General features: G+C 34.4%; 1 protein-coding gene across 1 annotated transcript; it reads right to left on the bottom strand.

The window, feature by feature from the left end:
• Window positions 1-297: 297 nt before the first annotated feature.
• LOC133321057 (uncharacterized) lies at window positions 298-8,485 on the bottom strand. The gene is made up of 3 exons (XM_061530158.1): window positions 8,338-8,485; window positions 8,164-8,174; window positions 298-5,487 (listed from the first exon to the last, which is right to left on the bottom strand). The coding sequence occupies exons 1-3, from the start codon at window positions 8,483-8,485 to the stop codon at window positions 298-300; spliced, it is 5,349 nt and encodes a 1,782-aa protein (XP_061386142.1).
• Between the last annotated feature and the right edge of the window lie 8,691 nt (window positions 8,486-17,176).

Below are 17,176 nucleotides of genomic sequence, written 5' to 3'. Positions count from 1 at the left end.
TTGTTGTTGTTTTGACGACGAAGAAATAGGAAAGCAGTAACAAGCAAATATTCAAACAATATTTGAATATTGTTGTTGTTGCTTTCCTAACAAGACGAACGACAAAAAGGGCGACAAAAAAGAATGCAAAAACATTAGGGTGGGCCGATTATTAAAATTAACAAAAAACATTAAGGTGGGCCGACAAAAAATACAAAATGATAATAAATTAATTAAAATTTAAAATAATAAAATAAAACATAAAAATATATAAAATGATCTCCTCCAACATCCTCCCCCCGTTGAAATGCCAAAATTTCAAACATCTTCTGGGCTTGGTAAAGGGGCTATTTTATGGATCGGGCGACACGATATTCCATTTTTAGTTTTCAATTCGACCACTCGGACCTTTCCATCACGACCTGGTATTGTTTTTGTAATTCTCGCCAAGAGCCACTGCTGAGGGGGTGTGTTGTCCTCGTGTATGATGACCAATTGTCCTTCATTGACATTCTTCTCATCGGTGAACCACTTTGACCTTTGCTGGAGAGACAGAAGGTAATCCCTGGACCACATTTGCCAAAACTGTTGTTTCAGGTACGAAATACGTTGCCATCTATTTAGCAACGAGGGTTTGGTAACATCAAGATGTTGCTCAGGTATTGCCACCAGAGATGAACCAATAAGGAGATGACCTGGTGTCAACGCCTCGCCGTCGTTGGGATCGTCTGACATGGGAGCAATTGGACGAGAGTTCAATATTGCTTCTATTTCGATTACCAGTGTCTGCAACTCTTCGAAAGTAAGGTACGACTCCGTTATGTTCTTGTTGAGCAACGTTTTTGTGGATTTTACCGCTGCCTCCCACAATCCACCGAAGTGTGGGGCGCGCGGGGGTATGAAATTGAATTCTAGACCCATTTGGCAACAAATCGATTTCATTTTTTGGACAACTTCATCATTGAAAAATGATTCTTTGAGCTCTTTTAGTTTGTTACAGGCTCCTACGAAATTAGTTGCGTTGTCACAAAAAAGCTTCTGGGGAATTCCACGTCTTCCCACGAATCGTTTGAGACACAATATAAAGTTGTTTGCTGACAAATCCGATACGAGTTCTAAATGGGTAGCTTTGGAACTGAAGCAAACGAAAACTGCGATGTAGGTTTTGTAGGGTGACTTCCCTCGAATCCTGTATGACGTCATGAAAGGGCCACAAAAGTCAACTCCAGTTACCAAGAATGGACGTTGAGCTCGAAGACGATCAACTGGCAAATTTCCCATTATTTGCCCCAACAATTTTGGTTTATAGTGAAAACAATGCACGCAATTTCGAACAATCTTCCGAACTACTTCTCTGGCATTGATTATCCAGATTTTCTGGCGTAAAATGCCCAACAACACCTTTGGACCGGCGTGCAAATGAATTCGATGCAAATGCTCTACAAACAGCTTGACGAATCGATGGTCTTTGGGCAACAGGGCAGGAAATCTTGCATCATATGGAATCGGAGCATTTGTTAAACGTCCGCCAACTCGAAGAATATTAATCTCCTCATTTCCCACTTTCATTTTGTGCAAAAATGGTGTTAATTTTTGCAGAGATGGATGAGCTACGGTTCCACTTTCGATTGCTTGTATGTCCGATGAGTAACATGACCGCTGGACCAGTGAGATGACCTTCCAAAAGGTGTCTTCAAGTTCCTTAGGAGCTATGTGGACAACATCTTTGACTTTCAAAGAACGACTTATGGGACACCTGTTGAAAATACGAAAAACATAAGCGATTATTCGAATAAATTTGTAATATGAAGATTGCTTATCCAGAATGTCATTAATGACATTGTTTTCACAGGCTGTGTTTTTAAAGACAGCGGCTTTTCTGCGTTCTGGGACTTCAATTGTCATCTCGTCTTCAGTACCTGGCCAATTTGAGACATCTTCTTCGAGAAACGATGGGCCACGAAACCAGATGGTATTCGACAATTCTTGAGCACAACAACCACGAGATACGATATCAGCTGGGTTACTTTTCGTTGGGACATGTCTCCAAATGATGTTTCGAGTTTCTTCTTGGAGTTCAGAGACACGATTTGCCACGAAACAATTCAAAGTTGACGAATGCATTTTGAGCCATTGTAGTACTATTTTCGAATCAGTCCAAAAGTACAACGATGAGACGAAATTTTCAATTTTAGACTTGATTTTGAGCCACGTTTTACTGAGTAACACTGCAGCACACAATTCGAGACGAGGTAGAGATTGGGCTTTGATAGGAGCTACTTTTGATTTTGCAATCAGTAATGTGGTTTTGTACATACCATTTTCTGAGACACGATAATAAATACAACAACCATATGCACGTTGAGAAGCATCTGCGAAACCATGTATTTCGCCATGTCGATTGGACAACGTAAGTACATATCTTGGGACTTCTACTTGATGGATGTACGATAAATCTTCTTTGATTTGGAGCCACAAAGCCTTGAGATGATCGTTTAGAGGATCATCCCATCCAATATTTTGAACCCATAATTCTTGAAGAAGAATTTTGCAACGAATAACGATTGGGCTCAAAATTCCAAGCAAATCGTAGATTTTGGATACGATCGACAAAATTGATCTTTTAGTTGGATTTGTGACATCGGGCAACTCGAATCTATAAAGGAAAACATCTTGCTGAGGTTTCCAGGACATACCTAATGTTTTAGTTATGTCGTTATCCGATGTTTTTATGATGATTTCTTCAACATCATTCGAAGTGAGCGACGCATGGTTGCTATTCCACTTTGCCAATTCTATACCATGCCATTTCAATATTTGGATCAACTCGTCTCTTTTAAGAGCCAGAGTCTCAATGCTATCGGCGCCTGTAAGTACGTCATCGACGTAAAGATCTTGTCGTAAGACCTCCGAACCATGGGGATAAGAATCTTTGTATTTATCTGCAATGAGAAACAAACTACGAATTGCCAAAAATGGGGCGGCCGATAAGCCATAAGTTACTGTGTTCAATTTGAATACCTTGAGTTCATCATTTTTGTTACTTCTCCACAATACGAGTTGATATCTTCTATCTCTTTCATCTATGCGAAACTGCCGATACATTTTTGAAATATCTGCAGTGAGAGCGTATTTGTGCAATCGAAACGAGAAAAGTGTGGTGATCAGATCCTGCTGAATTGTTGGACCGACCATCAATATATCATTCAAGGAATGATTCGACGAGCTACGAGCTGATGCATCAAATACGACACGAATTTTTGTAGTAGCACTTTGGGGCTTGAGAACACAATGATGAGGTATAATATAGTGCGAATCATTCAACGATTGGGTGTAGGGTGACATATGGCCAAGAGACACATATTCTTCCATAAATTCTACATACATCGATTTCAAAGTAGAGTCACGTTCAAGTCGTCTTTCCAGCGATAAAAAACGTCTACGAGCCATTTCAAATGAGTTACCAAGACATTTAGGAGATTTCTTAAATGGAAGTCGAACTTGTACTCTTCCCTCAGAGTCAAAACCACTATTTTTGACAAAATGATCTTCACATGCTTGTTCTTCTTCTGTATATGGGTTGGGTGACTTGGAATACTCCTCAACTTCCCAAAAACGTTTCAATATTTCATCAATTTTTTCTTCATGTGTACTTACGGTTAAGTTACATGTTAATGAAGTTGAGTTTGGACGACTGGGCGACGAACCTCCAACTATCCAACCAAAAACTGTATTCGTGAGACACGGCAATCCATTTCCCAATGAAATTCTACCATCTAACAGCAAATCAAAAAATACTTCAGCACTAAGAAGAACGTCGATACGTTGTGGCTTGTAGAAAAGCGGATCTGCTAATTCTATGTTTTGGGGAATCTTCCATTGTGATGTGTTCATCAATTCACCAGGTTGACGAGACGAAATACTTTTGGTAACAGCAAAACATGAGGACCATTCAAATGAGCTACTTCTCGATTTTATTGTAGTTTCTACAGAAAACTTTATTGCTGTTCGAACTTCTCCAATTCCAGAGATTTCTTGAGAAAACGGTCTAAATTTTAGTTTCAGCCTCTTAGCGGTTTCCTCAGAAATAAAATTTAGTTCAGAACATGAATCGAGCAATGCTCTTACCGTTTGAAATGAGCCACAGTTGTCCTTCATCAGAATTACAGCAGTCGGAATTATCGCTCTTTTAAATGAACGAGCAACGAGAGAAACTGGATTTGAGCTGGTTGATATCTGCGACGAATTAATGTTCGATGTTGAGGTACTTGGTTGTTCTGGGCTACTAAATATATGAAGCAGCGTGTGATGTGCAGAATCACAAACTCTGCATCGAGATTTTGAGGGACACTTCGATACCATATGACCTTTTCTAAGGCAGTTAATACAATGTCCACTACGTTTTACGAAATTAAAACGTTCCGAAACGACGATATTTGCGAATGACGAACAATTTGAAATGTTATGTTCACTTGAGCTACAATACGAACAAATCGAATTTGAGTTGACGAAAGTATGAGCAGACCGATTGAATTTAGGATTTTGTTTGGGTTTTTGAGCAACAACTCTGTCAGACACTTCAGTTCTTTTTCGATGGCTTTCGAGAAATTGGCAACGACGACTTAAAAGTTCATAACACAAATCCCAAGAGGGCAACGATTTAAAGTCTTGTTTCTCATCATAATTCTCTTTTGTATCACCGTCTACTTTTGATAAAACCATATGAACCAAAATTGCATTCATTACATCTGCTTCTGTACCGAGCGACAACAATGAGCCACGAACTGCAGAAACTGTATCAATAAGATGACGCAATGAGACACTGTCACTTTTTTGCATTTTTGGAACGTTAAACAAGGACTCGATATGTTCCAGAAATATTAAGACTTTGTTGTCATATCGTTCTTGCAGTCTGTCTAATGCCTTTTCATAATTTTCTTCACAGATTTGATATGGTTCCACAACGGCTAATGCTGCACCAGAGAGACAGTTCAACAAATAATTAAATTTCTCAATAATATTTATTGATGGATTTTCATGCACCATGTTGTTAAATGCTGTAATGAATCTTTTGTATTCACTGTATTTTCCATCGAATTTGGGCAACTTTAGTGAGGGCAATCGAGAACTAGAACCACAAGCCATAGAAGCATTCATTAAACTATTATCAACTGACACAAAGCCACGATTTTTATTTAATAATTTCATTATTTTTGCCTTTGCCACAATAAATGCTTCTTCTAGTTCCATTCTTGAATTATCGTTTGGATTTATTGATTCAATTTGGCTTTGCACTTGGCATAATTGTTTAAAATAGGATTCCAAAATTTCAAGTCGGCATTCTAAAATGGTCGAATCCATTTTCGAGCCCTCTTTCTCAATTTTCTTTTGAATATTTGAAATGTTCTTTTTTATAGAGCTACGTTGCTGCTTAAGAGAAGCCATACCCGAACCACTAGCATTCTCTTCAATCATTTCAACATCACTGTCTTTTGGCATTTTGAGAAACTAAGAGCAATTTATAACACGAAAATCCACAAGAGAATTTGGCTTCTATTTACAAAGAAATGCGCCAAATTAATTTTAAAATTTTACTCAAGATGGTGTCTTTATGTACTTGAGCAACAATCACTAATATATTTTCCAATATTTCCACAAACGCTAGTCTATGTATATTACCACGATTGCGTAATATAATTTTTCTTTGGGTCACAAATTTCTTTCCACTAAAGAATTTATTACAATAATTCTTTTCAATGTTTTAAAAATGTTCACGATTGTAATTAAATCAATCGACGATAAATAAATAAAGCGTCAAATATGTATTTATGTTGCAACAGCAAGGTGTTGAGCAACAACAAAACAACTACCACTTTGAAACAAAGAATCACTTTATTTAATTGTTCAATTAATTATTTTAATAATTAATTTACTTTAATTTAACAACAACCGTCCTGTCACGGTCGCCAAAATGTTGCGCAGAAAGATTTATTATTTGTTTCCCCGAAGAAAACACTTTTTATTTTAATTTTAAAAAGGATTTACAAATTTATTGTGTTGTGTGTATGCCGGATAAATGTCAACCAAAAAAACATAATTACATTCCCTTCTTGTAGGGCAACAGACAAAACAAAAGAAACAAAACGGAATTGAAACAAAAATAATAAGCGATCAAAACAAAACAAACGACAGTTATTAATAAGTATGTTACATACATACATATAAAACTGTCAACAATGCAGTCAACGACTGATCACTGCATTGTTGTTGTTTTGTTACGACGAAGAAATAGGAAAGCAGTAACAAGCAAATATTCAAACAATATTTGAATATTGTTGTTGTTGCTTTCCTAACAAGACGAACGACAAAAATGGGCGACAAAAAGAATGCAAAAACGTTAGGGTGGGCCGATTATTAAAATTAACAAAAAAACATTAAGGTTGGCATACACAAAATACAAAATGATAATAAATTAATTAAAATTTAAAATAATAAAATAAAACATAAAAATATATAAAATGATATATGTTCAGCATTTCGCAGGACAAATGGACCCTAACTTTTGTGTGAAAAATGACAAAATTTGTATTCTATGGCGAAAATATTCACCCCCTGAAGGACATAGATTCGAGAAGTTGATAGAATATCCAAGAGGAGTGGTTGGCCTTTAAATTGATACCAATTATATTGTCGTATGTACTCATTACCACACTAGAGGGCGGAAATATAGCGCTGATGGCTTTAAAATTTTCCAAGAGGTTTCAGTTATGGTCAAGCACAACGCCTATAATTTTGTGGTGATGATCAGATAGTAATATTGGGATGAACTGGACCGAAAACTTAATTTTTTGCACTTTTTTCGAGTCGATCTATACAAAGGACGGTGAATGGAATATGGACAAGTAATTAGAAGGACTGTACTGAACTTTAGTAATAATCGGAGTATATGTCAATGTAAGAAAGAGGTGCTGTTGACCTCTAATCGGGCAAGAGGTGCAGCTATCGCGAAATATTGCCCAGGCTCGGAATAAAAATCAGCAGAAAGTAAGAGTTTCGTGGTAGTTGTGTAGGGTATTGTATGGTCGGCCCGCCCGACTATTCAGCTTCGCTCACTGTTTTTTTTTTATATACAAAGGTTCATATTCAATATTTATAGGACTAATTATTTTAAATTTTGCCGACTAAAATGTTTTTTAATAAATATTTATACCCTTTACCACACTATGGTACAGGGTATTATGTCATTGTGCATATGCTTGTACCAGGTAAAAATAATCGAGGTAGACCCATGGTTCCTTTTGAGAATATGCATATAATTACTTTCTGAGTCGATGTATGCATGTCCGTCCGTCCGTCTGTCTGTCCATGTTAAATTGTAAACAAAGTACAGGCCGCATTTATGATCCGAATTGGATGACATTTGGCACTGATCATTTGTTTAGCCCAAGGACGAACCCTATTGAAATTGGGAAAAATCGGTTCAGATTTAGATATACCCCCTATATACATTTTCGTCCGATTTAAGGTAAATGATGTACCAAAGTCTTTTGCACGAATTTTGACATGTCGTACTGAATTAAGTCTAGAATGATGTGTGAAGTTTCGTGAAAATCGGTTTAGATTTAGATATAGCTCCCATGTATAGTTTCGCCCGATTTTAGGTAATTGGTGCACCAACGATTTTTCGATTTGCACGAAATTTTGCATAGCGTACTGAATTACGTCTATAATAATTTTTGCCATGTTTCATGAAAATCGGTTCAGATTTAGATATAGTTCCCATATATTGTTTCGCCCGATTTTAGGTAAATGGTGCACCAAAGTCCCTGGAAATCTGTTTTATTTGCACGAATTTTGGCATAGCGTACTGAATTAAGTCTAGAATGATGTGTGCTAAGTTTCGTGAAAATCGATTCAGATTTAGATATAGCTCCCATATATATGTTCATCCGATTTTAGGTAATTGGTGCACCAAAGTCTCTGAAAATCATTAGATTTTTAATTTCCCCCCAAAATATTCGGAATTCCTCTATTAAAAAACAAATCTCATCCCAAATCCCCTCACCAAAAATTAATATGTTCGCTAGAGATTATTGCAATAAAAATTTCTCTCAACACTTTCAAATTGTGTGTTGTTGTTGTTTTTGTTGTGTTTTTTTTTTTTTGGGATTACAAAACACTTACATTCTGATGGGCTTAAATAGAGAGATAAAACAGAGAAGTATAGGCCGATTATCTACATACACCCCTTTCGTTGGATTGTTTCAATAACAACAACTACAACAACTTAATACACAACAATATAAACCAGACAACAACAACAAAAATCACCCTCCCACGCCGAACAGACAGACAAACATTTCAAATAGCTGAAATGATACTCAATTGATCCATCATCATCATCATCATGGACATGAACATGATACTCAACGTCGTCGTCGCCATCATCTTCATTTTCGAATGGAGGATAATGATGATGATGCTGGTGATGATGAACCCATAACATATGTTTCAAAAAACAATTCACCCAAAATAAGAAGAAGAGGAGAAAACATTTATAATGTTTTAATTGATAAGGAATTTCCCTCATCCAACCATCCTACCCTCCAATCCATCCATCCACCATAAATAAAATATAAAAATATATCACCATATTTTTTAATGGTTCCAACAACAACAAGAGTTGGACGATAGACACCGGGGAGTGTGAGGATATGAATATATATGTCGACAGCCAGATTTTTTTTTCTGTTGAGAAGTGATGATTTTAATGGGCCAGAGATTATTATTTTGTCTTCATCAAATGGAATGTTTTCCATTCCTCCCTCCCTCCCACTCCTCATAATGAAGTTGAAGAAGATGAAAGGAATTTTCGGGGTTTTTTTCAGATTATTACAGAGTGGTAGTTTAGCTGTGGGATTTTGTAATAAATATTTGAGAAGTGATTTTTTTATAAAACAAAAAATAACAAGAAACCAGTGAGCGGAGCAGTATAGTCGGACGGAGCCGACCATATGATACCCTACACAACTTCCACGAAAATAAAACTTTCTGTGGTTCTATATTCTGAGCTTGAGCAATACTTCACGATATTTGTAGCTCTTGATTGACTAGAGGTCAACAAATATTACTTATATTCAGTGCAGCCCTTCTAATTACTTGTGCACATTCTCTTCATCCTGGGTTGTGTTGTGATGTTCGGTATTCAATTGTGGCCAATAGATCTACTCGAAAAAACACAAAAAAATAAGTTTTCGGTCCACTTCATCCCAAAATTATTACCTGATCATCAGCGAAATTATAGGCATTGTCCTCGACCACAATTGAAATCTCATGGAAAATTTCAAAGCGATTAGCGCTATATTTCCGCCCTCTAGTGTGGTAATGGGTAAATATTTAAGTGTAACTCTCACATCCGAATATATACGACAATATAATTGGTATCAATTTAATGGTCAACCACTCCTCTTGGATATACTATCAACTTCTCGAGTCTATGTCCTTTAGGGGTAAATATATTCGCCATAGAATACAAATTTTGTAATTTTTCACACAAAAGTCAGGGTCCATTTGACCCGCTAAATATTAACCGATCTTTATAAAAACAGGCATGCTTATTCTTTGGCCCCACCCCCTTCTCCATGTGAAAATTCGCCAAGTTCGGGTCATAATTGCGGCCTCTGGAGCGAGCAGAAAACCCGACAAAAATTTAGTATTTGGTCCATTTCATCCCCTAAATATTAACTGATCTTTCCCAAAAACAATAGGGGTCTTCATTAGCCAGAATCCATCCTACATGCAGAATTTCGTGAAGATTGGACCATAACTGTGGCCTGTATCGTGTTTACAACTTATAATGGACAGACGGACGGACGGACACACATGTCTAGATCGACTCAGCTAGTCGAGATATGACGATCAGTATACATAAAGGTGGGTCTACGACCAATATTTCGCGGCGTTACTAACTTTTGGGGCTACACAAGGCTAAAATACCCTGACAACATAGTTGTGTAGGGTATAAAAAAGAAAAAAATATACAAAAATATTTGAAATTTTTTTAGAGGTGGTGTAAAAATAAAAACCAGTAAGAAAAGTAGTAAAGTCGGACTGGGCCAACTATATGATACCCTTCACCACGGTGGGTACATTCATCATATGTAAACTAACAGACGTCGCCTTTTCAAAGGAATACTAATTTCAGTACGTTGTGTCAATCAATTTACATTAAATCGGACGAAAATATATATGGGAGCTATATTTAAATCTGAACCGATTTTCAGGAAACTTACCACACATCATTCTAGACCTAATTCATTACGCTGTGCCAAATTTCGTGCAAATCGAAGGATATATAGGGATTTTGGTGCCCCATTTACATAAAATCGGACGAAAAAATATATGGGAGCTATATCCAAAACTGAACCGATTTCCACGAAACTTAGCACACATCATTCTACTCTTAATTCAATACGCTATGCAAAATTTCGTGCAAATCGAAAGATATATAGGGACTTTAATGCATCATTTACATTAAATCGGACGAACATACATATGGGAGCTATATGTAAATCTGAACCGATTTCCATGAAACTTACCACTCATCATTCTAGACTTAATTTATTACGCTGTGCCAAATTTCGTGCAAATCGAAGGATATATAGGGACTTTGGTGCACTATTTACCTTAAATCGGACAAAAATATATATGGGAGCTATATCTAAATCTGAACCGATTTTCACGAAACTTTGCACATTTCATTCTAGACTTAATTAAGTATGTTGTGCAAAATTTCGTGCAAATCGAATGATAAATAGGGACATTGGTGCACCATTTGTCGTAAATCGGACGAAAATATATATGGGAGCTATATCAAATTCTGAACCGATATCCATTAAAATTGGCACACATCATTCTAGGCTTAATTCAGTACGCTGTGCCAAATTTTGTGCAAGATATCGAAATCGAATATCGAAAGTATATATGGGAGCTATGCACTATTTACCTTAAATCGGACAAAAATATATATGGGAGCTATATCTAAATCTGAACCGATTTCCACGAAACTTAGCACACATCATTTTGGACCTAATTCAGTACCCTATGCCAAATTTCGTGCAAATCGAAAGATATTTACGGACTTTGGTGCACCATTTACTCAAAATCGAACGAAAATATATATGGGAGCTATATCTAAATCTGAACCGATTTTCTTCAATTTCAATAAGGTTCGTCCTTGGGTCAAATAAGTGACTTGTTCCAAATTTCATCCAAATCGAATCATAAATGCGACCTGCACATTTTTTTACAATTTAATATATACAGACGCACGGACGGACATGCATAAATCGACTCACAAAGTGATTCTATGCATATTCTCCAAACCATGGGTCTATCTCGTTTCCTTTTGCCTGTTACAAACATATGCACAAAGACATAATACCCTGTACCATAGTGTGGTGAAGGGTATAAAAAATATACAAAATACAAAAAATAGAATTTTTTTGGGGCGGAGTAAAAATAAAAATAATAAAAATCAAAATTAAAAAAATATTTTTCAGATGGATTTTTTAAAAAAATTTAGAAGATTTTTTTTAATTTCCATCAACTACAATAACTTTAAATAATATTTAATGAATAAAAAAACTTACCTTTCAAAAAAATTTTCTTTAAATCTCAGCTTTCAAATTTCAATCTATGCTTTATTTCTCCTTACAAATATTTTTTTCAATGTTTTTAAATTAAAAAAATTAATTTTAAATATATTTTTTTCACTTGAAATATTTCGTTTATTATTTGTATATATTTGTTTTATTGTATTTCCATTCAGTAGTTTAATTTATTGTTATCAAATTCGCAACAACGGTATAAAACGTTTGATTACCTCTTAGCGGGGTGTATTCGAAAATTTCAAATTGTAACCGCAAAAAATAGGCAAAATCGTTTTTAATTCGTTAACCCGCACAATAAACAAACTGCCAACAACAACTTGGCAACTTCTTGCATATATGGTTTGTTTTTGAATGTTGCTGTTGTTGTTTTTTTTATTTTTTTACTATTTTTTTTATTTCTCCATTAATTATTTAATTAAACTCATTAATTATCGGCAAAATGTTTGTGAACATGAAACGTTGCTATTTTTTTTCTTTGCTTTTATTTTTTTATTTATTTCCATTCAATTCGAAAAAAAAGTAATAGTAACCAGTATTGTGTTTTAATTGAATAATTTTAGTTTGGTTGTAGTTGTTGTTGTTATTTTAGCACACTTTTCAATTGGTGTATAAAAAAAACAATGAATTGTTTCACATTTGTTAACAAATTTTTTAAGAATTTTTCAATATAGATTTTTTGTATTAAATTTTTGTTGTTGGTTTCAAACTCAGTGATTTATTTTTGTTTTATTATTATTTATATATATTTTCTTTAATAACAGTTTCCGCTCACTTTTCAATTATAGTTTAATAAATTTAATTTTGTATATAATATTTTGATCGTTTTTAAATTTTTTGCAATTATTTTTGCGTATGTTGTTTTCACATTTTTCACTATTTTGAAATATGTTAAGAAATCTGAAAATAAATAAAAGAATAAAAAATGGATGTTAAAATAAAATACAAGCTTAAATATAAAATAAATATATTTTTCAGTGAATTCTAGGATTTTTTAAAAATATTTTTTAAAAATATTTTTCAATTTTAAAAAAAAATTAGATATTTTTAAAATATTCTCTATGGACAATTATAAGGATTATTTTTACAATATGTTGATATCTTAAAAATTTAAGAATATTTACATAGTCCACAACAAATTGAGAATTTTTAAATGCATTTTCCCAGGTTGTAGACGCCTAAAATAAATTGAGATTTTTAAAAAATATTACTTCAAGCCCTTTGACATGTATATGGGCAATATTGCCAATTTTTTAACATAGCTGAAGCGGATGTTCACCCCTTTATAACTCGGGAACTACTTCAATATATGAACAAAAGTGAATAGTTTTGGGTTAATTGATCTGTCGTTGCAAACTGTTCATGATATTGACCTCCAAACTTTATTTTGGTGGAAGCTGTGTCTACTTTAATGTAAACAAATGTGTAAAAACAGGTTGAGGCGAACCAGTTTTTTTATGTTCTCTATCGATTTGTGACTAAGCCACTCATTGCACGGTCTTTGTGTCAAAATAAAACTAGAAGCCAACAAAATGGGGACTACGCCCCTTATGTATCATTTTTCAAAATTTTAACTGCATCTACCTTTAAATGATGCTGACATTTTGAAGCTCGATTTTGAGTGTTTTTTTGAATTTTACTTCTAGTTTTAATACGCAAACAGGAATATCCAAAAATCTATTATAAGATTATTGTAGTCGCGAATCTGCGTAATTTGGTATGTATTTTGAGTATGTAGTATGCACAGCTTCAGAGTAATACTCATCCGAACGTGCGAATTTTGTGCGATCAAATTTCTAAAAAACCTATTTTTCGGGCCAAATTTTTAGATCTGTCAACTGAATGATATGGGTACCCGCGATCAATAAGGTTTTTTACGTTTCGGATGATATAAAATCTTCTTCGTGAAAATCCATCTACTAGAACGGCGGGAACTGGCCTTCCAAAAACACGAAATATGGAAAAAAATATTTTTGAAAATATCGCGGATTTATTTGCGTTTTCTGTGTATCATTTCCGCTTCAATAAATGGCCTCATACGGATTTTGATCTTTTTCGAAAAGAGAACTTTAAAAACTTCAGCCGAAAGAGAGATGTACTCAATTTATCTCAAAAATAGTGTGGGCTGGCACATCCATGGTTCTTAATGGACCACATTGAAATCGGTATAGATCGATGTATTTTTTTAGGGTGCACACCGAAATCGGATGCGCGTTAATGGCATATGGAGTTTTCGGAAATTATTCGCGTTTTACGATTTTTTGGGTACCTCAATGTAACGTGCGGCACATCTTAGCCGTCAAATGAAATTTCGCAAAATATATATGGATTGGAAGATAAACTTCAGTACTTCCTGGAAACCGCATGCGCATCAAATGATTTTGAGAATTAGGCGATTTACACGCAATTTAAAATGTATATTTCATAATATTATTTTATTTTAAGATTTATTCCTATTTATAAAACCCTAAGATTTATCGGAAGGGTCTTGCTATAATCCGCTAGGTGTTTACTTGTACAAAAAAATGGGATTATTTTTATATATGTAAATTTTTCGGCGAAATTCGGGTAAAATAGCAGAATAACCCCAACATTTTTTTCTGAAATTTCTTGTATACAATTAAAAAAATAAATATAATGACATTATTTTTTCGAACCAAAAAGAAATATTTTTCCTCAATATCTCGCTTTATTGTCGCTGTGATTTACAAACCGCTACACGGACTTGTGTGATTTTGATATCATTTGATTCATCATGGTGTTTAGATTATGTAGATATTTTTAAATTAATTTTTAGGTGTGTGTATGTCAATAATATAATGATAATATTGACGTAATCCCCTACATTTTTATTATTTTTCTCATATTCGCGAAGATGTGCAACTTTATCGCGATTATTATAATGTATTCATATTCTTATTTTATGGAGGAAGATATATATCAACGTTTTTGGTCAATATAATAAACGGCGTAATTTTAAGATTTTTTTCTTATGCCCAAAATTAAAACCTCGATAACTTTTGCGCGCATCAACCAAAAATTTGATCGCGAACGGTTTCGGAGTCAGAACATTTTTCTCTATATGTGTACCAAAAATCATTGATGTGCCACAAAAACAAAAAAGCTGATTTTTTGAAAATGGAATATTAAAAAATTGGCAATATTGCCCATATATGTGTCAAAAAATTATTTTCGACGCTACTAAGGTCTAAATATTCCTGTATATATTTGTTCATCATAGGTTTAGTCTTCTATATGAAAACCTTCTGGTTCCCTTAAAAAAAAAAAAACTTGTGTATCCTCCAGAAGCAGATCATACCAGTTTCCAGTAGAATTTTTTTTTGGGCTTCTATGAAAATACCTAGTTATTTTCCAAAATAAAACTTCTTGGCTCTTTAGAATAAAAACTCCGGGTCATCTAGAAGAAGACCTTCGGACCTACTAGATGAAGAGCATCTAGAAGATCACCTTCTAGTCTAGGAGATTCTTAAAATACATTTCCCATAATTTTTTTTGTTGACGCCTCCACTAAGTGGTGATTTTATAAAAACATAATTTTTCCAAAGCCTACAAGTGGATACGTGTACGAGATAATTTCCGAAATTTCTGGGTTTTCTAAAAGAAAAGCTTCTTGTGGCCTAGAAGAAGACCTTCTAGAATTTTTCTCAAGACCTTTATAGTCTTCTATGACATGACCCATCCTTGGAATACCAGAAGTTTTTCTGGTTTCCAATCAAAATACCTTCTAGTCCCCTAGAAGTAGATCTTCTATCTTCTATGAATAGAATACAATTTTCAGAACTTCTAGATGAATTGAATACACCCTTCTGCTCTTGTGGAAGAAAACATTCTGGGCTTCTAGCTTTTCTTCTGGAAGCATAAATGGAGACTAAAAAAAATTTGTCAAAGTTTTCATGGATCTGTATATGTTTTTAAATATTTTTAAACAGGGACTGCTATACATCTAATATTGTGAAAGAACACCTTCAGACCTTCTATAAGAAGATCTTCACGTTTTCTATAAAAAAAACCCTTTCATCCTTCTAGACAATCTTGAATTCTCTAAGAAAATCTTCCGGATGAAAACACCTACTGGCATTCAGGAAAATGACCTTCTGATCTGCTAGAAGATGACTTTTTCAGGTCTGTTAGAAGAACAAATTCTGGTATTCTGACACGAAGAAAGTAAGAAAGCCTACACAAGACCTGATCTTTTAGTGGAAGACTATCCGGAATATATTCTGGTTTTAAAGGAAAAACTTCTAGAGAGATAATCTTCTAATCTATTCTTGTTGGAATTTTCGAAGGAACATTTTGGTCTTCTTACCGAGGATGTAGTTTCCTATGAGAAAACTTTTTATTTTCTATGTGAACATCAACTGTACCTCGATATAAAGTTGACATTCTAATAGAAAACCAGTTTATCTTATAGAATACCATTAACTCTTATTATAGAAACATGGTCTTCTATGAAAACATCTACTGGTCTTATAGAAGGAGAACTTGTGATCTGCTAGCAGATGACCTTTTGGTATTTTTGAATTAGGATTTTTAGAAGAGGAAATGTTGGTATTCTAGAACAAGAAAGTCTTTCTACATAGGATCTTTCTCTAAAAAGAACTTCCGGTCTTTTTAGGGAGGAACATCTTTAAGAAAGCCATCTAAAGAGAAAATCTTTCAATATTTTAAAAGGCATTTTCGAAGCAACATTTCAGTCTTCTAGCCAAGGACCGGATCTTCTATGAGAAAAAAATTTCGATTTCTAAGTGAAGATCAATTGATCTTCGATAAAAGTTGATATTCTCATAAAAGTCTAGTTTATCTTACAGAATACCATTTATTCATAATTCTTAATATAGAATATAGAAGAATTGGTCTTCTACGAAAACATATACTCGTCTTATGGAGGAAGATCTTCTCCTACACGACCAGTTGACTTTCGTATAACCACTTGAAGTTCTTCTTTTGAAAAGTTCGAAATAATTTTAGAAAATACCACAATATCTTCTCATAGAAGGGATACCTTCAGAGGAATCCATTGAGGTCACTATAAAAATACCATCGGGGTTTCTAAAATAAATCTTTTAAGTCTTTTAGAATACCTGGTCTTCTAAAAAACATCTACTGTTTTTCTGGTAAAAGACCACCTGCATCTTTAAGTAGGTTTCCTTCTTGAAGAGACCTGCTGGTATTCCAGAATCAGGAGCTATTTCTACGGGGGAAATAATTTTTGAAAATACCACAATATCTTCTCATAGAAGGGATAACTTCCGAGGAAGCCATTAAGGTCACTATAAAAATACCATCGGGTTTTCTAAAAGAAATCCTTTAAGTCTTTTAGAATACCTGGTCGTCTAGAAAAACATCTACAGCTTTTTCTGGTTGAAGACCACCTGCATCTTTAAGTAGGTTTCCTTTTTGAAGAGACCTGCTGGTATTCCAGAATCAGAAGCTATTTCTACGGGGGACTTGGCTTTCTATGAGAAATCCTTCTGGACTTCTAAGAAAATATAACCTGATCTTCTCAT

The sequence above is a fragment of the Musca vetustissima genome, unplaced genomic scaffold, assembly GCF_032173495.1.
Source record: "Musca vetustissima isolate MV318-11 ecotype Yass unplaced genomic scaffold, APGP_CSIRO_Mvet_v1 utg32113, whole genome shotgun sequence".
Taxonomy (NCBI): domain Eukaryota; kingdom Metazoa; phylum Arthropoda; class Insecta; order Diptera; family Muscidae; genus Musca; species Musca vetustissima.
The sequence above is the reverse complement of the archived record's forward strand: the minus strand, read 5'-3'. Positions and strand labels throughout refer to the sequence as shown.